Source organism: Oncorhynchus kisutch, unplaced genomic scaffold, assembly GCF_002021735.2.
Source record: "Oncorhynchus kisutch isolate 150728-3 unplaced genomic scaffold, Okis_V2 scaffold4012, whole genome shotgun sequence".
Lineage (NCBI taxonomy): Eukaryota > Metazoa > Chordata > Actinopteri > Salmoniformes > Salmonidae > Oncorhynchus > Oncorhynchus kisutch.
In genome coordinates, this window is record NW_022265957.1 from 22,608 (window position 1) to 46,817 (window position 24,210).

At 42.4% G+C, this 24,210-nt stretch overlaps 1 protein-coding gene and 1 pseudogene across 1 annotated transcript; one reads left to right on the forward strand and one right to left on the reverse strand.

The window, feature by feature from the left end:
• The first annotated feature begins 799 nt into the window (after positions 1-799).
• LOC116373028 (protein ANKUB1-like) lies at positions 800-7,994 on the forward strand (annotated as a pseudogene).
• A 704-nt stretch (positions 7,995-8,698) lies between these two features.
• Positions 8,699-11,697, reverse strand: LOC116373043 (uncharacterized). The gene is made up of 3 exons (XM_031821755.1): positions 9,873-11,697; positions 9,618-9,705; positions 8,699-9,278 (listed from the first exon to the last, which is right to left on the reverse strand). Exons 1-3 carry the CDS (start codon positions 11,580-11,582, stop codon positions 9,100-9,102), a joined length of 1,977 nt encoding a protein of 658 aa, XP_031677615.1. The 5' UTR covers positions 11,583-11,697; the 3' UTR covers positions 8,699-9,099.
• Between the last annotated feature and the right edge of the window lie 12,513 nt (positions 11,698-24,210).

Sequence of the window (24,210 nt, forward strand, 5' to 3'; positions counted from 1 at the left end):
ATGGAGAGGAGGCAGCATCTTGGATGCCCAGTAGTTCGTAAAGACCTGGGATGATGATCTGCATCAGCTTGTCCGATAAAAACTGGACAATCCTCAGACACAAGCCGGCAAGCTGTTGTTTTGTCAGCTGTATTCCAGAAACAGAAGAAGTGTTTTAAAATGTTGCATAGTGCGTCTTTCAAAAGCTTATGAACAAGGTTAAACATTAGGCAGGGTTTTCATGGTGATCTAATTAAATTGTCAGTAACATGATCTTACCGGGTCAAACATGCCCTCACGAATCCCCCTCCATTGCCTGAAAACAATATTGTTATAAATGTTGTCATATCAGGATGCGTGGCAGAATTGTTTTTATTTAATTATTTGCCTGATCGTGAAGTTATACTTGCTTTGTGTCAGTTGTTTTGGCAAAATTGCAATGTGACAACTTTTCTAGCACTGAACATTTTTTTCCGATTGATCAGTTTCTAATTTGATCCTATTTCCTTGAAGGTGTGATAGTACCAAAGAAAACAGAACATACTTCTCAGTTAGGTTTTGAAGGAAGTCCATAAGTGTCAGATGTTCCACATTGTTGAGCTTCCCCTCTTCTGTGGTTTCCATCACTGAGGTTGCTCTGCTCCTGGTAGAATTGCTCTGCTCCTGGTAGAATTGCTCTGCTCCTGGTAGAAATGTAATTATATTGCAAATAATAAAACATTATATACAACAAATATCATACTGAAATGATTATTAACTGTTAAAGAGTGGAGGAGCATTGGCAACGTTGGGCCAATTAAACAACTGCAACACAACAGAGATGGTTGTGGTACGTCAACATTGCCAATGATAGCATCACTATAACATTTTATTGGATTAATGTTGTAATATGAAATGACAAGGTCAACTTACCATCTCATTGACAGCTTCAGAGGTCAGGTGGTCATCCATCACACAGACAGGCAGGTCTAGAGACTGGGACAAGGCTCTATGGTCATAACCAGGAGAGAATGGAAACAACATCAGAGCAGTCCCAATGGCAGAATCTAACCACTGTCTTCATGTCAAAGACTCACTCACTCATTTGCTTTGTCAAACCTACCCCTTAGAATGACTTCGATATTAACACTGAATATATTTTGTTATTAAGAGATCTCTCAATAATAATTCTCACAATAGCATATTGGTAGTAGTCAGTGACATATTAAAGCTAAGCAGGGCTGGGTGTAGTTAAAACCCTGGATGGGGTTTGATCCCGGGCTGAGGTGCTGCCTATAGTTTTTTTCTGAAAGTGTATATAATGTTGAAAATCTGACATGGTTTCAAAGGTACAAATTCAACCTATTTTATACAAGGTTTGGCTATGCTAATTTTGATTACAATGATGACATCATCCTGTGGTTGAAATTTTACCCTCAAAACAACAGATTATGTTGATGATTCAATGTATTTTCCAAGAAGATTCCATGTCACAATACATTGACAAATTACGTTGAAACAACCAGTTTGTGCCCAGTGGGATGCCTGCGCTGTAACATGTTAGTAGAAGATAACACTAACCACTGGTACAGGGTCAACTGTTCTTTCACCCCCCTAATGGGTCATCTGATCCTAAACCTGTGGTTTAAGACAACCGATACCTTGAGCTGATTAAAAATACAAATTGACCAGAAACATGCTAATTTTGAAACAAACCTATTGTATATGAAGATGCTTGTGTTTCCAACTTCCCAAAGTTAGTAAACATCCAGAGTTTAGAGGATGAATACAGTGTAGGCCTATACCCCATCTTATCCACGACCCCCCCCCCCCCCCACACACACACACACTTTACATTTGACCAATATGTATGGAGCCACCAGCCCTAAAGCTTGAACATGTTTTTTTGCTAGAAAATGTGGATTAAGAGAAGAAAAATGATCATTTTCGCTAGTTTCATCTAAATGGAAGGGCAACATGACATTGATAAACTTTGTCATATCTGCTTTCACCGGGATTTAAAAACTCAGGCTTTCCTAAAATGTTTACCTCAGCCAGTCTAGAACCCAGGTGTGTCTGCAAAACACATGCACTCCTCCATAAGGTTCATGGCTTGCCTATTGTTTTATCCCAGTACAAGAGGGGCAACTGGATTCAGGATTAAACACAAGCAGTCTTTAAGGTATATCTTATTACAGTTTAGGCCTACCTTATTATTTTCTTCCATCTGGCAAAATCATTTTAAGGAATGAAATCTGTTTTGTTGCTAGTATTATTATTAACTGTAGGAAAATACAGCTGTAAAGTACAAGAATCAGCTACTTTCTGAAGGGAAGCCAAGCTCATAAGCAATTTAGCACCTACAGACAATTAAGACAAAGTTGGAACGCATGAATGTGTCACAAACGCTTTGTGGTCACATGTTATTTTAGGGCGTGGCTCTTCATTCGTTACCGGGTGTCTTATTTCTGTTTCCCGGTATCCGTTAGTGCTGGAATTTGCGATTAATACTTTTCTCATGCCGAAACCGGATTAGATACTATTTAACCGATAGTTAAATGTCAAAAATGATTATATTCGCAATGTCATTAAACATAAATAGCTACTACATTTTCGAAACATGATTTTGTCATCAGGTCAGTACCATTTGTTTGATTTTGTGGACCCACGACTAAACTTTATCTATGTTAGCTAGTTGCTAGCGATGCTAGTCAGCATAGGCTGCTACATGATAAATAGTTATCATTAGCGAATTAGCTACCTAGCTATCCAGCCTAACAAGCTGTCAAATCCAGTGGAAACCGATGCAACCCTGCTGCCAAATAAGGGCTAGCTCGATGATCCGTGGTAACAGTGAGGTCCCCATGAGTTTCAAGGCTTTAATAAGTTCTATCGTGCAGAAAAAGCGAATAAAATACTGGTTGATGAGCTAGCTAAGTTAGTTAGCAAGACGGATATGACCGTTAACAGCGTGAATGCACAAATGCATGACTACACATTGAATATAATTGAAGCAGCCATTCAGAACGAGATCGCCCAGAAACAGCTTCATACTATCATTAACATAAAGTGTTTCAGATATAGTATGGTGATATATAGTATGGTTATATTTATTATGGTGAAATAGAGTGTGGTAATATATAGTATGGTGATATAGTATGGTTATATAGTTTGATTAGGTGATTTAGTTCATTCAAACAGGTGCCATTAATACAGGTAACGAGTGGAGGACAGAGGAGCCTCTTAAAGAAGAAGTTACAGGTCTGTGAGAGCCAAAAATCTTGCTTGTTTGTAGGTGACCAAATACTTATTTTCCACCATAATTTGCAAATAAATTCATTAAAAATCCTACAATGTGATTTTTCTGGATTTTTTTTCTCATTTTGGCTGTCATAGTTGAAGTGTACCTATGATGAAAATTACAGGCCTCTCTCATCTTTTTAGGTGGGAGAACTTGTACAATTGGTGGCTGACTAAATACTTTTTTTGGCCCACTGTATAGTGTGGTGGTATATAGTATGGTGATATATAGTATGTTGAGGTCACCCTGCTTGAGACTTAAAGTAATATTTCCCTTGCTCAACCAAGACCATGGTTATGGTAGAGTGATTGGTTAGTAAGGACACTGCTTTATACTGAGATCATGGTTATGGTAGAGTGATTGGTTATTAAGAACACTGCTTCGTGAGTGTGAAGTGATGTTGTACAGAGGTCCCTGGGTACATGTCCAGAGCCGGACAGGGACAGAACTCACTCTGTTCCACAAAGTTCTGTGGAAGATTTGCTAACAGAGGAGAGTGGTTATGTATCTAAGTACAAATTTAACCATCAGAATAATGTTTATTTGTGTTCCTTACTCCTTACTTACACATCCCATCATTGACATAGTCAAAGCCAGACCATCTGTCTGTCTCTCCTTCTTGCTGGTTGACTAGAGTGGAAATCTATAGTATTGTATGGTTGACCTGGGATGGAGCTGAAATGTGGCCCGATGTAGTGTTGCCTTTGTACCAAACACCCTTAGTCATAAACCTTTTCCCCATGTAATCGCCTTGACCTCAGTCTGGTTTTCGCTAACAGTATCTGAAGAGTCTGTATACCCAGTGGTGTATAGTACAGTAGAGCACAGCAGACTACAGTAGAGCACAGCAGAGTACAGCAGACAGAGTACAGCAGAGTACAGTAGAGCACAGCAGGCCGTATAGTAGGAGAAGAGGCCCTTTGGGTTCATTGAAATACATATTCATAATATTTCTGTTAACAATTTAATCTGCACCCAGATTAGTCTTCAATTTAATTTTCACCCAGATTAGTGTTCAATTTAATCTGCACCCAGATTAGTGTTCAATGTGATAGAACAAAACTCAGTACAGCACATGAATTAGAAAATGTTGTTACAAATTTGAGCCACGAGATGGTGGTAGATTATAAATTTAAATAGCATGGACCTTTGATTTGTCTCTGGATAGAAATTGCCCTTGGGCACAGATCTAGGATCAGTTTGCTCTCACCAAATCCTAACCTTTACCATTAGCAGTAAAAACACAAACCAGACCTAAGATCAGTGCAAAGGAGCCACTTCATCTTACCCCTGTAATTATATGACTCCTAACTTATATATACTGAGTGTACCAAACATTAGAAACACCTTCCTAATATTGAGTTGCACCCCGCCTTTTGCCATCAGAACAGCCTCAATTCGTTGGGGCATGGACTCTACAAGGTGTTTGAAAGCGTTCCCCAGGGATGCTGGCCCATGTTGACTCCAATGCTTTCAACAGTTGTGCCAAGTTGGCTGGATGTTCTTTGGGTGGTGGACCATTCATGATACACACAGGAAACTGTTGAGTGTGAAAAACCCCAGCAGCATTGCAGTTCTTGACACAAACCGGTGCACCTGGCACCTACTACCCCGTTCAAAGGCACTTAAATATTTTGTCTTGCCCATTCACCCTCTGAATGGCACACATACACAATCTATGCCTCAATTTTCTCAAGGCTTAAATATCCTTCTTTAACCTGTCCGCTCCCCTTCATCTACACTGAAGTGGATTTAACAAGTGACATCATTAAGGGATCATAGCTTTCACCTGGATTCACCTGGTCAGTCTTTGTCAATGAAAGAACAGGTGTTCATAATGTTTTGTTTACTCGATGTATAAAAACAACATAGGTATTTATGTAAAACAAGTGAATTTACTGTGTGTCCCATGGTCTTATACTTCAGCGGGAGCCGGTGGTGCGTGTGTTCAGTGCCGTGACGGGGGAGACCCTCTCAGTCTCGGGCACTGTGTTTCTCCTGAGTACGTCTGTGGCCAGGCTCATGACCCTGGTGTCCCAGCAGTGTGGGCTTCCCGTCAGCTCCTTCAGACTGAGCTCTCCCACCGGCCTGCAACTCTACGACTGCAACCGGCTGCACGACTACGCCATTGACCTGGGTATGGCCTTCCTTGTGCAGTAGATCAATGGTCCTCTGGCTCAACACCTTATGGATGTAACACAGAGACAAATGGACTGTATGGAACACATTCTTGGTTCATTGCAACCAGGAGGACAACCTACATGTGTCTCTGTCTCCCAGGGGCTACTCTACGGTTGGACACCTGGGATGGGTGGGCGGAGTTCCTCAGAGGCTGCTTCCTGGGACACAGACTGACCGTCCAACGACACCTGTCTAGGGAGAGACCTGTGATGAGGTCAGAATCCACATCTACACACTGAACTGTATGATAGACTTACTATCAACAGTGATGGTACTGAACCTTTATATAGCTTACAATAATAGTACTAACCCTGTATATAGCTTACTGTCATGCCCTGGTCTTAGTATTTTGTGTTTATATATTTATTTGATCAGGCCAGGGTGTGACATGGGTTTATTTTGTGTTGTGTTTTGGTATTGGGGTTTTAGTAGGTATTGGGATTGTGGCTGAGTAGGGGTGTCTAGCATAGTCTATGGCTGCCTGAGGCGGTTCTCAATCAGAGTCAGGTGATTCTCGTTGTCTCTGATTGGGAACCATATTTAGGTAGCCTGGGTTTCACTGTGTGTTTGTGGGTGATTGTTCCTGTCTCAGTGTGTTTGTATTCACCAGATAGGCTGTATAGGTTTTCACGTTCCGTTTCTTGTTTTTGTATTTGTCGTGTTTATTCATTCATTAAACATGTATCGAACTAACCACGCTGCATTTTGGTCCGACTCTCCTTCGACGGAAGAAAGCCGTAACACTTACAATGATAGTACTGACCCTGTATATAGCTTACAATGATAGTACTGACCCTGTATATAGCTTACAATGATAGTACTGACCCTGTATATAGCTTACAATGATAGTACTGACCCTGTATATAGCTTACAATGATAGTACTGACCCTGTATATAGCTTACAATGATAGTACTGACCCTGTATATAGCTTACAATGATAGTACTGACCCTGTATGTAGCTTACAATGATAGTACTGACCCTGTATGTAGCTTACAATGATGGTACTGACCCTGTATGTAGCTGATATTCTCGTGTTTTTTCCTTCATATGTTTTTTCTCTTACCCTGATATTTAATACTGCATTGTGGGAAAGAGTTTGCAAGTAAGCTTTTTACTGTCTTGTGAACTTGACAAAAAAAAACTTGAAACGTGTCATAAATACATTGATTCTGTATTATTCCAGGTTCCAGGTCCGGGTGGCACTCTACATCGCTGCTTCTCTGGGCCACATGGACCTGGCCGGCTGGCTGCTGGAGAGGGGGGGTGCGTGTCATTGAGCGGGTGGGGGTTCACCCTTACCGTGAGTGGTGCCACCAGACGGCCCACCCCGACGTCACCAAGTGTCCCGCTGTCGCCTCCATCGAGCGCGGCCAGCTCACCATCCTCAAACTCTTTATCGCCAGCAGCGTTCTGACCCTTGCCTGTCGGGATCCCCAGGGTCATGACCCCCTGAGGATCGCCCTCCAGTACGGCCACAGAGAGTGTGTGCGTCACCTGGCCACCAAGCTGTGCTCTGTGGTGGTCCTCCCAGGTATGGCCCTGCCCATGCGGACATACCTCCAGATAAAGGGCTGGGTGAGGCTGGGGCAGAGGAGGGCAGCATCCAGGCACTGCATGGGCCTCAACAGGGCTCCGTTCAGGACCAGGGTGGGCGACACGGCCCTGGTGGACGGCTTCACCCTCCCCAAGATGTCCTCCAAGCCCAGGAGGAGTGAGGCCAAGGCGGGTATCAGGGTGATGTCCACAGCCTTTCGACGTTTGACCCCCATCAACTGCCCATCTCATGTATCCTGCCTGCTCCGCGCCCTGGCATCCCAGGATAAACCTCGTCAACTACCGAAGCTACACCCTGTGGCCACGAGGGATGAAAGAGAGAAGAAGAGGGGATGTGGAGGGAAGGGATGTGAGGAGGATGAGAGTGGGGATCAGAACAGCAACCAATGGAGGAGCAGAGTCCCACTCCCGCCCATTTCCAGAGACACCAATCTCAGACCTGTGTTTGCCTCGCCAAACTCCGCCCAGATACTCACCACCTCAGTGGAGGCCTTTTCTTTCTACTGCGACCGCACACCCAGAGAAAACGCCATATACTGTTTGGCCTTGGCCAGGTTAGTCCAAGTTTAAATGACAGCTACGGTGAATATGAATATTTCTCTGGAGGTTTCTTATGGAAGGTGTGAATACTGTCAGAAGAAGCCTCCTATAATCAGTGGTGGTGGGAACACATGTAAAAGCTGTTTACACACTTTTTATTTTATTTTGTTCAAGCATTTACCCACCTTTTGTGGAAGATGCATTGAAAGTAGAGGGAGCGTTACTTCTTTAATCCTGAACGGCAATCAGCATTTACCAGTCAATGGTTTTACCACTACATCACTGCCTATGATATACCCTTATCCTCCCTGAATAGATTTCAGTACAAACAAATCATGAGCCAACCATCATGCTTAGAAGGTACATAGTCAAATCAAATCAACTCAAACTTTATTTGTCACATGCGCTGAATACAACAAGTGTAGATCTTTCCGTGAAATACTTTACTTACAAGCCCTTAACAAACAGTGCAGTTCAAGAAGAGTTGAGAGAATATTTACCCAATAAACTAAAGTAACAAATAATAAAACAGTTGAACTTGTCCGGTGGCCATTTGATTAATTGTTCAGCAGTCTTATGACTTGGGGTTAGAAGCTGTTATTGGTTTACCCTAACAAGTCCTGAAACAAATCATCAGCCAACTTAGAAGGTATATAGTGTCTTATTGGTTCACCCTAACAAGTTGTTTCAGTATGGGGAGAGGATAGGATGTAAGGGCGCTTCATTAATGTATTGAGGCCATTACATATACAGTATTTCACAATGCTAGGACACAGGTTTGGTCTCCTAACCTTGTTCTGGTTGATTGACTCTCTAACAGTGCCTTCACACAGAGACCATGGTTGCAGCAGCTGAATGTAGCGCGGACTCTGGCCAGGAGGAGTGCTCAGCACATTGGGTAGACACCAGGATCCTGGTCATTAGACTGCTGAACAGCTTCTACCCCCCAAGTCATTAGACTGCTGAACAGCTTCTACCCCCAAGTCATTAGACTGCTGAACAGCTTCTACCCCCAAGTCATTAGACTGCTGAACAGCTTCTACCCCCAAGTCATTAGACTGCTGAACAGCTTCTACCCCCAAGTCATTAGACTGCTGAACGTTAATTAAATGGCCACCTGCACTATTTGCATTGACCCCCTTTGTTATTGATGTATTTTTCGAATTGTTTTCCACTGACTCTCTTGAATTGGCTCGATGCACACTCACTACACTCTACCCACACATTCACTGTGACACTGACCGACTTTCACACTAGCTGCTGCTACTGTGTTTATTATCTATCCTGATTGCCTAGTCACTTTTACCCTTACCTACATGGACATACTGTATTACCTCAACTACCTCGCACCCATGCACATTGACTCGGTACTGGTACTCCTTGTATATAGCCTTGTTATTGTTATTGTGTTACTATTTAGAAAATATTTTTACTTTTTTAACTCTGCATTGTTGGGAATGTGCTCGTAATAAAGCATCTCACAGTTGTTTTCTGCGTATGTGACCAATACGATTAGATTCTCATCTGAACAAATGAATGCTCTCGTTGTTTATAATGAGGAATTTAATTAAATAATTTGGTTTTCCTTGAAGATTTGAATGGGCTGAGAAAGCCTTTCGTGATGGATCTAGACAATCTGGTGAAAAGGGAGGGTTTGCGACTCTTCTCTTCAAGTGGGAAGGACGATGCGATATCATAAATTCCCTCTGGAGAAAAGGAGCCATGAGATGTTGTCATCGTCTCTGCAACAAAAGACCATCCAGCATGCCATCAATTTACATTTTTACTCATTTATCAGACACTTATCTAGAGAGACTTACAAGGAGCAATTAGGATGAAGTGCCTTGCTCAAGAGCACATTGGCAGATTTTGCCTCGTGAACTCAGGGATTCTGAACCAGCAACCTATCGGTTACTGGCCCAACCTCTTAACCCACTAGGCTACCACCCAGCCCACAGTACAGTATGTCATAGGTAACAACTCAGAGGAGTACAATGTCTTTCCAAATGAATTAGTGGAATGGTAAAGGGATAATGTCTCAGTCTTGACTGAGCAGCAGCCTAAACAGCAGCAGGGCTTACCTGTAAAGTACACAGTAGGGGAAATGTTCTGAGGCTGGTACTCCAGAGACTCATGAGGACAGAGGTTCTTACTAACTTTCTTGGAACCCTGGTTGGTGGGAAAAGGCACATTAAAACAAACTGAATTTTTTTCGATATCTTAAAGTACAGCATATCAATTGCAAAGAAGCAGTGCAATGCCATGACACAAATAATCATATATCTCACAAAAGGTCAACAGCAGTGTTATTCATGAAAGATGTATGTGTACTATACCTTTGTGTTAAAGGTGAGGACCTGCTCTCCAGTACTGCTGATGGTATCCCTTTCCAAATCAAACACGCCTTCTACAATGTCACTGGTGGCCACACTGGTAGTGGACTCAAAATAACATTTAGCAGTGGCTTTGGTGATCATTTGAAGAATGACCATGCAAGTAGAAGTCTTTGGATCGTTCTGGACTGAAACATCAAAGTTTATGTTTTCATACTCATCTGACCACTGTCTCAGGAAGCCCTTCACTGTCTCTTCAGCAAATATCTGGAGAAGCTGAGAGGAGAGCTCCTTGGATATGGCACATTGTTCCTTTCCCCATTTCAGCCTTGAAAGAATGGAGTCTGAAGCACTTTTGGCTGCTTCCAATGTTAAGACCTGTGGAGTGCTGTGGCTGTCCTGAAGGGCTATCACTTTATCCACCAATTCATGACTGAAAATGTGGATGGTCCAAGTGGAAATGATTTTTCTCAATTTCCTAAAAGCAGATCGGAGGTCGTCAAGATGTGAAGCACCCTTTCCATTTTCCTGTGTGTTCTCAACACTTTCCACCATAATGTCCACTACCACCCCAGCAGCTTGCCTGACTTTGTCCACAAAGGATACAGGAAGTAAGTCCTCTGTGTGAAAGAAGTCCTCAATGATTGTGTTTCTAACAATGGGAAAGTCCATCTGAGCAGGAAACTCAGTGGGGATGGGAGTCCCGGGTAAGGCAAAGTGCCATTTCGACTGCCTTAATTTTGAAGTAGGTGTTAGAGAGATGGAGGAGCGTGAAGAAGAGGTATTTCTTGTATTTTGGCTGTCAGCACTCCTACAACGGATCGTGCCAATATCCTCCAGCATGGATCCTGAGAGCTCAGTGGTTTTAGATAGTAATTTGTGCGGAATGTCCACACAGGCATCGTTTCCACCAGGTGTAACACTGCTCTGGTTGACCTCAAGATGGCCGAGACTTGCTCTTTGTGATGCAGGACTGCTTTGATATGTAAAGATTTGGATTGAACCAAGTGTTGTGTCTGATCTTTGAAGATCTTTTCTGAGAAACTCCGTAATTTTACTTTGTAGACTGTAGTAGATGTTACGAGCAACAGACCAGATTCTTTTCTCAGAAACCTGTCCAGTGGTGAGCAGGGAGGTTCCAGATACCATGTCAGATGATTGGGTGGTCTGGGTGAGCTCCTGCTGGTCTTTCACCATGGTTTGTATAATATCAGTAGATGTGGTGGATGTAGATACAGACTGGAGGTACTTATCTGTTGTGCCTTCCTCCACAATGTTAAATGATCTAGAGAGGACCTCACTCACTCCTTTCTCAGCTTTGGTTTGGAACTCATGACTAGAGAGTTTTTGGAGGCTCTTTGTTGAAAGACTGTGGGAAGATGCAATGCCTTTGGAGGCAGCCGTGCTGCAATCTAGACTTACTGGAGAGGTTCGCTCAGTAGAACCTTGGAGACGTTCAAACATGTCTTCACATGGTGTTGGGGACCTTGACAAGGAGATGTCCTTCAGCTGAGACAGAACACCACCTACCAACATGGTGACCTCAAGGGACATATCAGATATTTTCTTTCCTACTGTGGAGAAGCAAGGTGCATTTATTGTCTGATCCTCGCATGAGGTCAAGATTGTTGAAATGACCTGTTTGGTACTATTGTTCATTAGACCCTCGTCTGTTTCAGTCCAGAGAAGTTTTGAACTCTCGCTGACACCCATGTGTAGAGTCACTTCCTGGTTCAAACTGGGCAAGTGAGGCACACTCTTACTAGCTTGCGTCAAGTTCTGGCTTGCCAAACCAAGGTACTCCTCAGTCACAAGATGTCCAGAGTCCTCTGTGGGTATATGGCTAGACATTCTTCTCTGCACGTCTGACCTCCGCCGGTGAATGGTGAAGCCCTTTAATGTCTTCTTAATATTTTTATATAAACTAGTGGTAGCAGACCAGATCCTGCTCTTTCGCTTTTGTGCATTTTCCTGGAGGTCAGGTTCTCTCTCCTCTACTTCTGCAGGTTGCGCCAAGCTCTGCAGGTCTTCCACAAATGTGTCAATGATGCCAAAGGCAGCAGAATCCGCACAAATATCCTTTGACAAGGTTCTCTGGTTTTGAACGGAACAAGACCTAGATGCTACAGAATAAGCAGGCTGTGCACTAGTTAAGCTACTGGTGGACTTTTTAACTAGGAACTCACTCACTGCTTGAGTGGTGTCACTCTTGAATTCCTCACTTGAGAGTTTTTTCATGCAATCTAACAGACTGGTCAAAGAAGCCGTGGCCTTACTTCTGCTGTCCTCAATTTGACAGGGGAACTCATATACTATTGGTGATGAGGCCCTGGAATGGGAGATATCCCCAAGCTGAGCCAGAACGCCCTCTACAAATTGTTGTCTCTCAATAGAGAAGTCTGATCCTTTTTCTCCAACAGTGTACAGGGGGTCCTCCTTTGACATCTCAGTCTTGTACAAGACCAGAAGCTCTGAGATAACTTCTTTGGTGCAAGTTGTCAGAAGGAGCTTGCTTTCTTCTGACTCAGTTTGTGCCCAAAGAAGTTTTGAGCACTCACTTAGGCCTCTTTGTAAAGTAACTGCACCAGTGGACTCTGGCAACTGAGGCTCACTCTTACTGGGCCTATATTTCATGTTTAAGCAAGGAAGTGGAACTGTCTCCTTAAACTCAGCATTTGTGATGTTATCATCAGATGTGACAATGCTCTTTAAGGCACATCGCTGAAGCTTGCCGAAATAATCTTTCAAGTTGTTTTGGATGCTGTGGTAAATGTGAACAGCAGCAGACCAGGCACTCTTCTGTTGGGGACTCTCTTCAGATTCAGCCAAGGACTTCATATCTGACACAAAAGTCTTAACAACTACTGACGCTGCTGAGCCCACTGGGTGAATTGACTCTGTCTTTACAATGCCAGACAATGTTTGACCTGATACAGCACCTGTTAACTGAGACTGAACGACTGATCTAGGAAAGCTCAAACTACTGACTTTTTTGGCAAGCACTCCACTCACTGCTTGTATTGCTGATGTTTGAAACTCCCGGCTGGAGAGTTTTTGGATGCTCTTAGACGTGAGCGTGCAGGAGGAACCAGATTCACCAATATTGTAGCTGCTCTCGTATTTCCTTATCAGGGCATCAAGATCCTCAATGAAGCCAACATGCGATGCCAAAAACGTGATCTTGTCCTTCAGATCTTCCAGCAAATTCTGTTCGTTCTCGTCAACAAAAGCCACCATTGTGTCAGAGATCGTGGTCATGACTTGCCCTGTTAGACTCTTGCTCTCTTGGTCAACTTTTTCAAGTTTAGCAGCCAGCTCTCTCACCATGCTCTCAGTCACCTTGGTCTGTGAGTCTCCCCTTACCGGTGTCACTAGAGAGGTTTGGCTTGCGGAGGCACTCTTAACGACCACTGATAAGGCCGACTTGACATCTTTAGCCAACTCTGCCATTACAGCAGGGGTTAGCATTATAGAGCCTGCACTTCCAGATGGAGAATTGGACATGCATGCAAGTTTAGAGAGAGAAACTTGCAGGCTGTCCTGCACACAGGTGACGAGGGTGTCCTCTGAGACACCTAAGAGGACTTGTAGCGTCTCAGAGTTGGTTGTTTTTTTCTGCACATCAGACAGAGAGGTTAGAGTCCTTGGGAAAAAAACAACAGAAATCATCCAAGTCAAACAAATAATATGTAAGGCTGTGATGCACATTCAGTGTGTCAAATACATCTGCACCATTGAAAACAATGAGGAAAACACTGCTGTTTCTCTGAGAAAAAACCTTAGTGTGATGTCAGCCTAACTGCTTAATTTCTAAAGCCCAATAAAATGTATTTTGTATAAGTCATTTGTATTGAAACTGGCCTGTAGACATCTATCTATCCTGGCAATATCTATCCTCTACAAAAATCCAAATTGCTATAAACTTCAAATACTGTAACTTCTAATAACTTCAAGGACAATCATAAATACAAGGCAGTTTGAAGAAATGTTAAAGGGAAATTTATAAATGTTTCAACTTCATATTCATCATCTCCAGCACCACCCCAACATCAGCATATGTGAAAAACGGGCATTTCTATGTTTTGTAGTAAAAAAGAAAGAGGAAGATAAGTGTTTTCTATGACATCAACCAATTAGTAGGCAATGCCTACTCATAATTGGTTAAAATCACACGATGCACACTGATGATGTCATTAGAATCTAGAGCTGAGCATTTAACCAACATTTTTGTTATTTTTCGGTTTTTAAACAACTAATTGACCGACGTCGGCTCAATTATTTGAATTCCAGATAGTTAATTTTTTTCTTCTTCTGTGAGCTCGATGCTCAGTTTCTGTAGAGATAAATCAGATCAAGCACGAACTATGCAATGTAGTAGGGAGTTGTAGTTTCCAACAGGCCAATATTCTACATAGTTTAGCACAGAAAATATGGCAATTAAAGCCCATAATCCATTGCACACCCACTTACTTGTCCACTCTGTGTGGAGCAGATACGGAAACCTCATTGACTGAGACGGAGAGACGAGAGAATGCATGAGAGAGATAAAAAGCAGTTGCCTTGCAAGGATTCTCTACCTGGAAATACATGATCTAAGTGATTGACAGTCGGTGTTCAGCGGTCATAAAAGTAGGTCTTATTTAATTTGAAGAACTACTAAAATAGTGATTTTGTCAGACAGGATAAGCAGCAGCTCTATAGAGATGAGTTGATGACTTGGAATGAAATAATAAAGTCATCAAATAAATATTTTATATGAGAAAGTAAATGATGGTTGATAAGTCATAAACAGTAATGGACAGTCACTACCATCATGGGACTTTTATTCATTGTTTTATTATGTGTTGTTACAGCATTCAACACACATAATCCATAGTGCATTCAATGTCTAAAAAAAGTATTGAAATCCAAAACGTGATTCTTTTTTTAAATATTTGAATCGAAACCAAACCAACCTCAAAAAGCACTAATTTCTCAGCACTATTGGAAACAGTTACGTCCCTCTATATTTTTTTTACTACAAAGCATAGAAATGTGTAATTTTCACATATGGTGATGCTGGAGATGAATATGAAGTTGTTACATTTCCCTTTAAGAACATACCTCATGGCCCCCTTGGGCAGGTAGCTTCCACTGCCCTTAGTCAGGTAAATCTCCTTGAACTTAAGTTGTGATTCCTGCTCTTCTTCCTCTTCCTGCTCCATACAGTTGGAGGAAGGGTAGGGAGTCGGGATGCGAAAGCTATTGTAAGACTTTCGACTGCATGGCCTCTTAGGTACACCAGCCTCAGTAAATCTCACGCGGGACTTGGTGTTAGTCTTATCGTCTAACAGACTGGTGAGTGACGCTGTGAGAGATCTCTGTGACAATGGAGAGGAGGCAGCATCTTGGATGCCCAGTAGTTCGTAAAGACCTGGGATGATGATCTGCATCAGCTTGTCCGATAAAAACGGGACAATCCTCAGACACAAGCCGGCAAGCTGTTGTTTTGTCAGCTGTATTCCAGAAACAGAAGAAGTGTTTTAAAATGTTGCATAGTGCGTCTTTCAAAAGCTTATGAACAAGGTTAAAGATTAGGCAGAGTTTTCATGGTAATCTAATTAAATTTTCAGTAACATGATCTTACCGGGTCAAACATGCCCTCACGAATCCCCCTCCATTGCCTGAAAACAATATTGTTATAAATGTTGTCATATCAGGATGCGTGGCAGAATTGTTTTTAATTAATTATTTGCCGGATCGTGAAGTTATACTTGCTTTGTGTCAGTTGTTTTGGCAAAATTGCAATGTGACAACTTTTCTAGCACTGAACATTTTTTTCCGATTGATCAGTTTCTAATTTGATCCTATTTCCTTGAAGGTGTGATAGTACCAAAGAAAACAGAACATACTTCTCAGTTAGGTTTTGAAGGAAGTCCATAAGTGTCAGATGTTCCACATTGTTGAGCTTCCCCTCTTCTGTGGTTTCCATCACTGAGGTTGCTCTACTCCTGGTAGAATTGCTCTGCTCCTGGTAGAAATGTAATTATATTGCAAATAATACAACTTAATATACAACAAATATCATACTGAAATTATTATTAACTGTTAAAGAGTGGAGGAGCATTGGCAACGTTGGGCCAATTAAACAACTGCAACACAACATTCTGCCACTGGGACAAGGCTCTATGGTCATAGGATCTATGGTCATAACCAGGAGAGAATGGAAACAACATCAGAGCAGTCCCAATGGCAGAATCTAACCACTGTCTTCATGTCAAAGACTCACTCACTCATTTGCTTTGTCAAACCTACCCCTTAGAATGACTTCGATATTAACACTGAATATATTTTGTTATTAAGAGATCTCTCAATAATCATTCTCACAATAGCATATTGGTAGTAGTCAGTGACATATTAAAGCTAAGCAGGGCTGGGTGTAGTTAAAACCCTGGATGGGGTTCGATCCCGGGCTGAGGTGCTGCCTATTGTTTTTTTCTGAAAGTGTATATAATGTTGAAAATCTGACATGATTTCAAAGGTACAAATTCAACCTATTTTATACAAGGTTTGGCTATGCTGAATTTAGTTTACAATGATGACATCATCCTGTGATTTAAGTTTCACCCTCAAAACAACAGTTAGGCCTATACCCCATTATATCCACTACGCCCCCCCCCCCCCCCCCCCCCACACACTTTATATTTTACCAATATATATGCAGCCCACCAGCCCTAAAGCATGAACATGTTTTTTTGCTAGAAAATGTGGATTAAGAGAAGCAAAATGATCCTTTTCGCTAGTTTCATCTAAATGGAAGGGCAACATGACATTGACAAACTTTGACATATCTGCTTTCACCGGGATTAAAAAACCCAGGCTTTCCTAAAATGTTTACCTCAGCCAGTCTAGAACCCAGGTGTGTCTGCAAAACACATGCACTCCTCCATAAGGTTCATGGCTTGCCTATTGTTTTATCCCAGTACAAGAGGGGCAACTGGATTCAGGATTAAACACAAGCAGTCTTTAAGGTATATCTTATTACAGTTTAGGCCTACCTTATTATTTTCTTCCATCTGGCAATATCATTTTAAGGAATGAAATCTGTTTTGTTGCTAGTATTATTATTAACTGTAGGAAAATACAGCTGTAGAGTACAAGAATCAGCTACTTTCTGAAGGGCAGCCAAGCTCATAAGCAATTTAGAACCTACAGACAATTATGACAATATTGGAATGCATGAATGTGTCACAAACGCCTTGTGGTCACATGATATTTTAGGGCGTGGCTCCGCATTCGTGACCGGTCCTCTTATTTCTATTTCCCGGTATCCGTTAGTGCTGGAATTTGCGATTAATACTTTTCTCATGCCGAAACCGGATTAAATACATACCGGTAGTTAAATGACAAAAATTATGATATTCGCAATGTCATTAAGCAACAACAACAACAACAAAAAAAGCATAAATAGCTTCTACAATTTCGAAACATGATTTTGTTATCAGTTCAGTACCATTTGTTTGATTTTGTGGACCCACGACTAGCCTTTATCCATGTTAGCATAGTCAGCATAGGCTGCTACGTGATAAACAGTTCGCGTTAGCGAATTAGCTACCTAGCTAGCCAGCCTAACAAGCTGTCACATCCAGTGGAAACCGATGCAACCCTGCTGCCAAATAAGGGCTAGCTCGATGACCCGTGGTAACAGTGAGGTCCCCATGAGTTTCAAGGCTTTAATAAGTGCTGTCGTGCAGAAAAAGCGAATAAAATACTGGTTGATGAGCTAGCTAAATTAGCTAGCAAGTCGGGTATGACCGTTAACAGCGTGCATGCACAAATGCATGACGACACATTGTATCTCCAAGGCTAGCTTTTTCAAGCAGAAATTTGCTTCCTGCAACACTAACTCAAAAAAGTTCTGGGACACTGTAAAGTCCATGGAGAATAAGAACACCTCCTCCCAGCTGCCCACTGCACTGAAGATAGGAAACACTGTCACCACTGATAAATCCACCATAATTGAGAATTTCAATAAGCATTTTTCTACGGCTGGCCATGCTTTCCACCTGGCTACTCCTACCCCGGACAACAGCACTGCACCCCCAACAGCAACTCGCCCAAGCCTTCCCCATTTCTCCTTCTCCCAAATCCATTCAGCTGATGTTCTGAAAGAGCTGCAAAATCTGGACCCCTACAAATCAGCCGGGCTAGACAATCTGGACCCTTTCTTTCTAAAATTATCTGCCGAAATTGTTGCCACCCCTATTACTAGCCTGTTCAACCTCTCTTTCGTGTCGTCTGAGATTCCCAAAGATTGGAAAGCAGCTGCGGTCATCCCCCTCTTCAAAGGGGGGGACACTCTTGACCCAAACTGCTACAGACCTATATCTATCCTACCGTGCCTTTCTAAGGTCTTCGAAAGCCAAGTCAACAAACAGATTACCGACCATTTCGAATCTCACCATACCTTCTCTGCTATGCAATCTGGTTTCAGAGCTGGTCATGGGTGCACCTCAGCCACGCTCAAGGTCCTAAACGATATCTTAACCGCCATCGATAAGAAACATTACTGTGCAGCCGTATTCATTGATCTGGCCAAGGCTTTCGACTCTGTCAATCACCATATCCTCATCGGCAGACTCGACAGCCTTGGTTTCTCAAATGATTGCCTCGCCTGGTTCACCAACTACTTCTCTGATAGAGTTCAGTGTGTCAAGTCGGAGGGTCTGCTGTCCGGACCTCTGGCAGTCTCTATGGGGGTGCCACAGGGTTCAATTCTTGGACCGACTCTCTTCTCTGTATACATCAATGAGGTCGCTCTTGCTGCTGGTGAGTCCCTGATCCACCTCTACGCAGACGACACCATTCTGTATACTTCCGGCCCTTCTTTGGACACTGTGTTAACAACCCTCCAGGCAAGCTTCAATGCCATACAACTCTCCTTCCGTGGCCTCCAATTGCTCTTAAATACAAGTAAAACTAAATGCATGCTCTTCAACCGATCGCTACCTGCACCTACCCGCCTGTCCAACATCACTACTCTGGACGGCTCTGACTTAGAATACGTGGACAACTACAAATACTTAGGTGTCTGGTTAGACTGTAAACTCTCCTTCCAGACCCATATCAAACATCTCCAATCCAAAGTTAAATCTAGAATTGGCTTCCTATTTCGCAACAAAGCATCCTTCACTCATGCTGCCAAACATACCCTTGTAAAACTGACCATCCTACCAATCCTCGACTTTGGCGATGTCATTTACAAAATAGCCTCCAATACCCTACTCAACAAATTGGATGCAGTCTATCACAGTGCAATCCGTTTTATCACCAAAGCCCCATATACTACCCACCATTGCGACCTGTACGCTCTCGTTGGCTGGCCCTCGCTTCATACTCGTCGCCAAACCCACTGGCTCCATGTCATCTACAAGACCCTGCTAGGTAAAGTCCCCCCTTATCTCAGCTCGCTGGTCACCATAGCATCTCCCACCTGTAGCACACGCTCCAGCAGGTATATCTCTCTAGTCACCCCCAAGACCAATTCTTTCTTTGGCCGCCTCTCCTTCCAGTTCTCTGCTGCCAATGACTGGAACGAACTACAAAAATCTCTGAAACTGGAAACACTTATCTCCCTCACTAGCTTTAAGCACCAACTGTCAGAGCAGCTCACAGATTACTGCACCTGTACATAGCCCACCTAAAATTTAGCCCAAACAACTACCTCTTTCCCAACTGTATTTAATTTTTATTTATTTATTTATTTTGCTCCTTTGCACCCCATTATTTTTTTATTTCTACTTTGCACATTCTTCCATTGCAAAACTACCATTCCAGTATTTTACTTGCTATATTGTATTTACTTTGCCATCATGGCCTTTTTTTGCCTTTACCTCCCTTCTCACCTCATTTGCTCACATTGTATATAGACTTGTTTATACTGCATTATTGACTGTATGTTTGTTTTTACTCCATGTGTAACTCTGTGTCGTTTTATCTGTCGAACTGCTTTGCTTTATCTTGGCCAGGTCGCAATTGTAAATGAGAACTTGTTCTCAACTTGCCTACCTGGTTAAATAAAGGTAAAATAAAATAAATAAATAAATAAATAAATCTCAGTGAAGCAGGCATGCAGAACGAGATCGCCCCACCAAGCCAGATAGTAGAGGGGTACAACAACGCCGGGACACAGAGGCATAGCTCATACAATTATATTTTGTTCCAGACAATACATGTTGAAAAATAAATACCTGCGTCAAATACATGGAATCGCATGCTAGTGCAAAGATAGCTTGCATGAATAAAAATTTTAAAAAATCCGGTGACCACTAGATGGCCTCCCACATTTAGATCAACTATACTTGATTTTTCATCAGTACTGTGAATGACAAGCCCACTGAATCTAGTTTAATAATCTTTATACTCAGCAGGTAGAGGCCTAGGTACTTCAAATCAGTGCTCAATTTGAGCAGGATCATGCCAGAACAGGATCCGGCACCGTTCCGTTCTGGACTGTTTTGTTCCGGAACCTATTTGGCCGAATCCCGTACCTCCCGTGCCATGAAAAATAATTTTCACTTTTTTCTATGTAACAATTATAATAAAAGCGATCAAAGTTCATTCGAGTTGCCTCTTCGTCAATTATCCTACCCACTCATCGCTCCAGAGTTGCACTTCATCATTTGTTTCCTTATAGAATCATAGCTGCATGAAGGGTTCTGGAGGAATTTTCTAAAGTTACGGAATTACTGCTGTTCAGAAATAAAATCAAATCATTCAGAATAGCCTAATATACGTCATGAGAAACCCTCTAATTTAGATACAGAGGACCAATGGTCCCTTTTTTAAAAATAGCCTAGCTGCGGATTGTAGCCCAATAACAAAGAATAGCCTACAGTCGGGAACGCGAGGCAAATCTGTCAGTGAAAAAACAGCACGCAGACAAAACAGGCCTTTTGCAATATTTCAAATACAATCGAGGGAAAACACAGATTGAAAAGCAATGACTCTTGCTGAAAAGATAAGACTATGCTGTAGACTACCAAAATATTTGATCAACTCCCAAACATTGTTTTTACAAAACAGAGAGAGGGAGAGATAGGCTTTTGACACGAGCGCATCGACAATCTCCAGCGAGTGAGCTGCGCATCATTGGGTGAGTCAGTGAAACTGGAAAGCATTTTTAGGACTAATTTCCTCCTCATATTGTAGCCTACTATATGTTTCTCCACAGACCTAGGGCTATAGGCTATTGATGGATTCAAGACAATGTCGTTTTTATTGATCTCAGATACTAAATTTGTCAGCGTCAAAGTAGCCTGCCATTTCGATCATTTGTGCGGATTTAAAAAAAGATAATGCTAAAGTCTCCAGTCATGTAAAAGGATGTAGAATTGCACGAAATGCGGTTTTAAAAAGGCCAACACTTTCCCGGACCCTTGGCTACTAAAACTGTTCCCCATGTGTTCACCTTCTGTAAATGGCTCTACTCTACCCAAATGTGATGATATGCATTCAATGCTCTATTATAAAAGGTGATCTTTTTTTCTCATGAGTTCAGGTACCACAGAACCCCCCTTCTAGCACTCACTTTTTGTTCGGGCACCTCCCAATTTACAAATTAAGCTCTGCTTCTGTTAGAAATTGGATATGTAGACGGGCGAGTCGGTCAAGGATCGATTCAGACAAGGTGGTAAATTGTATGACAAGCTACAGTTTATTCAGAGTGAAGATATCTAGAACAGCGTAATTACGGCTCTCCGGTTCGTACGGAAACGCAGACGAAGAAGAGGCCGATACAATCAGTACACCACTTATATATAGAACAGAATGTAGGTTGATTCTGGAAGATCGGATCTTTGGATTGGTTCAGCTGGGGTGTAGTCTGTAGTCTTCCGCCATTGGCTCAGTTGTCTGTCCGTCATCGTAGAATCCTCTTCGGGCACAATGTTCAGCTACAACGGAGATTATGTGTGTGTGCGCGCTGGTTTTGGCCATTAGTGTAATGCGGGAGCTATCCTGTAGGGGACCCCACAGGCTCTACTTTGAGTTGTAGCCCTTTATCAACAATAGTTTGGTCACCTGCATAAGAAATAGCATTTCTCTACACTTCAGATTTTTATTTTACAAGGCAAGTCAGTTAAGAACAAAATCTTATTTTCAAGAAAGGCCAAGGAACAGTGGGTTAACTGCCTGTTCAGGGGCAGAACGACAGATTTGTATCTTGTCAGTTCAGGGATTTGAACTTGCAACCTTTCGGTTACTAGTCCAACTCTCTAACCACTAGGCTACTTGTCTTCATGAAGGGTTTCATGTGAGTCTGGTTGCATCCCCCACTCAAAAAGACAATGAGAAGTGTGTTTAATTCCCAATGTGTTTTCACTATGTGTTCAACCATCTAAAAGCACAACCAAATTCCATTGGAAAAACTGTCTGATTTCTGGTTTATCTGTCATCTAAATGTGTTTTCACAGCACTTTGAACCATTTAAAAGCACAACAAAGTTCAAATGGGAATACAATGTCAGACATTTAGTATTTATACAACTACTGAAATGTTTTATCAATGTGCTTTATCTAATAGCACAACCAAATGACCTGGATTGTAGTTGAGATTACATTAAAAGAACAGTGTGCAAGTGATCAATGCTGTTTGAGATTCTGCGCAGATTATTATAGCAATTGGGAAGATCTCCACAGATCTGCGACCTTAAAATGCTATTTTTTTATTCCTTGTTTTTTCACCTTTTATTTAATCAGGTAGGCCAGTTGAGAACAAGTTCTCTTTTACAACTGCGACCTGGCAAAGATGAAGCAAAGCAGTGCGACCAAAAACAACAACACAGAGTTACACACGTCACTACCTTGAACATGCACGCTTTGTCAAAATGTGGTGCTCATTTTAAGGTTGAATAAATACTGTTCCATTAGTTTGTAAGGTACACTGAACTTTAGGCTATCTACTGTATTACTAAAGTAATATTGAATTATGTTTGGTTGACAACGAAACCAAATATCAAAATTGCCCTTGCTAGAAGCATGTGTTTCAGACATAAGGAAGTGGATGGCTGCAAACTTTCTACTTTTAAACTCGGACAAAACAGAGATGCTTGTTCTAGGTCCCAAGAAACAAAGAGATCTTCTGTTGAATCTGACAATTAATCTTAATGGTTGTACAGTCGTCTCAAATAAAACTGTGAAGGACCTCGGCGTTACTCTGGACCCTGATCTCTCTTTTGAAGAACATATCAAGACCATTTCAAGGACAGCTTTTTTCCATCTACGTAACATTGCAAAAATCAGAAGCTTTCTGTCCAAAAATGATGCAGAAAAATTAATCCATGCTTTTGTCACTTCTAGGTTAGACTACTGCAATGCTCTACTTTCCGGCTACCTGGATAAAGCACTAAATAAACTTCAGTTGGTGCTAAATGCGGCTGCTAGAATCCTGACTAGAACCAAAAATGTTGATCATATTACTCCAGTGCTAGCCTCTCTACACTGGCTTCCTGTCAAAGCAAGGGCTGATTTCAAGGTTTTACTGCTAACCTACAAAGCATTACATGGGCTTGCTCCTACCTATCTCTCTGATTTGGTCCTGCCATACATACCTACACGTACGCTACGGTCACAAGACGCAGGCCTCCTAATTGTCCCTAGAATTTCTAAGCAAACAGCTGGAGGCAGGGCTTTCCTATAGAGCTCAATTTTTATGGAACGGTCTGCCTACCCATGTCAGAGACGCAAACTCGGTCTCAACCTTTAAGTCTTTACTGAAGACTCATCTCTTCAGTGGGTCATATGATTGAGTGTAGTCTGGCCCAGGAGTGGGAAGGTGAACGGAAAGGCTCTGGAGAAACGAACCGCCCTTGCTGTCTCTGCCTGGCCGGTTCCCCTCTTTCCACTGGGATTCTCTGCCTCTAACCCTATTACAGGGGCTGAGTCACTGGCTTACTGGGGCCCTCTCATGCCGTCCCTGGAAGGGGTGCGTCACCTGAGTGGGTTGATTCACTGATGTGGTCATCCTGTCTGGGTTGGCGCCCCCCCTTGGGTTGTGCCATGGCGGAGATCTTTGTGGGCTATACTCGGCCCTGTCTCAGGATGGTAAGTTGGTGGTTGAAGATATCCCTCTAGTGGTGTGGGGGCTGTGCTTTGGCAAAGTGGGTGGGGTTATATCCTTCCTGTTTGGCCCTGTCCGGGGGTGTCCTCGGATGGGTCCACAGTGTCTCCTGACCCCTCCTGTCTCAGCCTCCAGTATTTATGCTGCAGTAGTTTGTGTCGGGGGGCTAGGGTCAGTTTGTTATATCTGGAGTACTTCTCCTGTCCTATTCGGTGTCCTATGTGAATCTAAGTGTGCGTTCTCT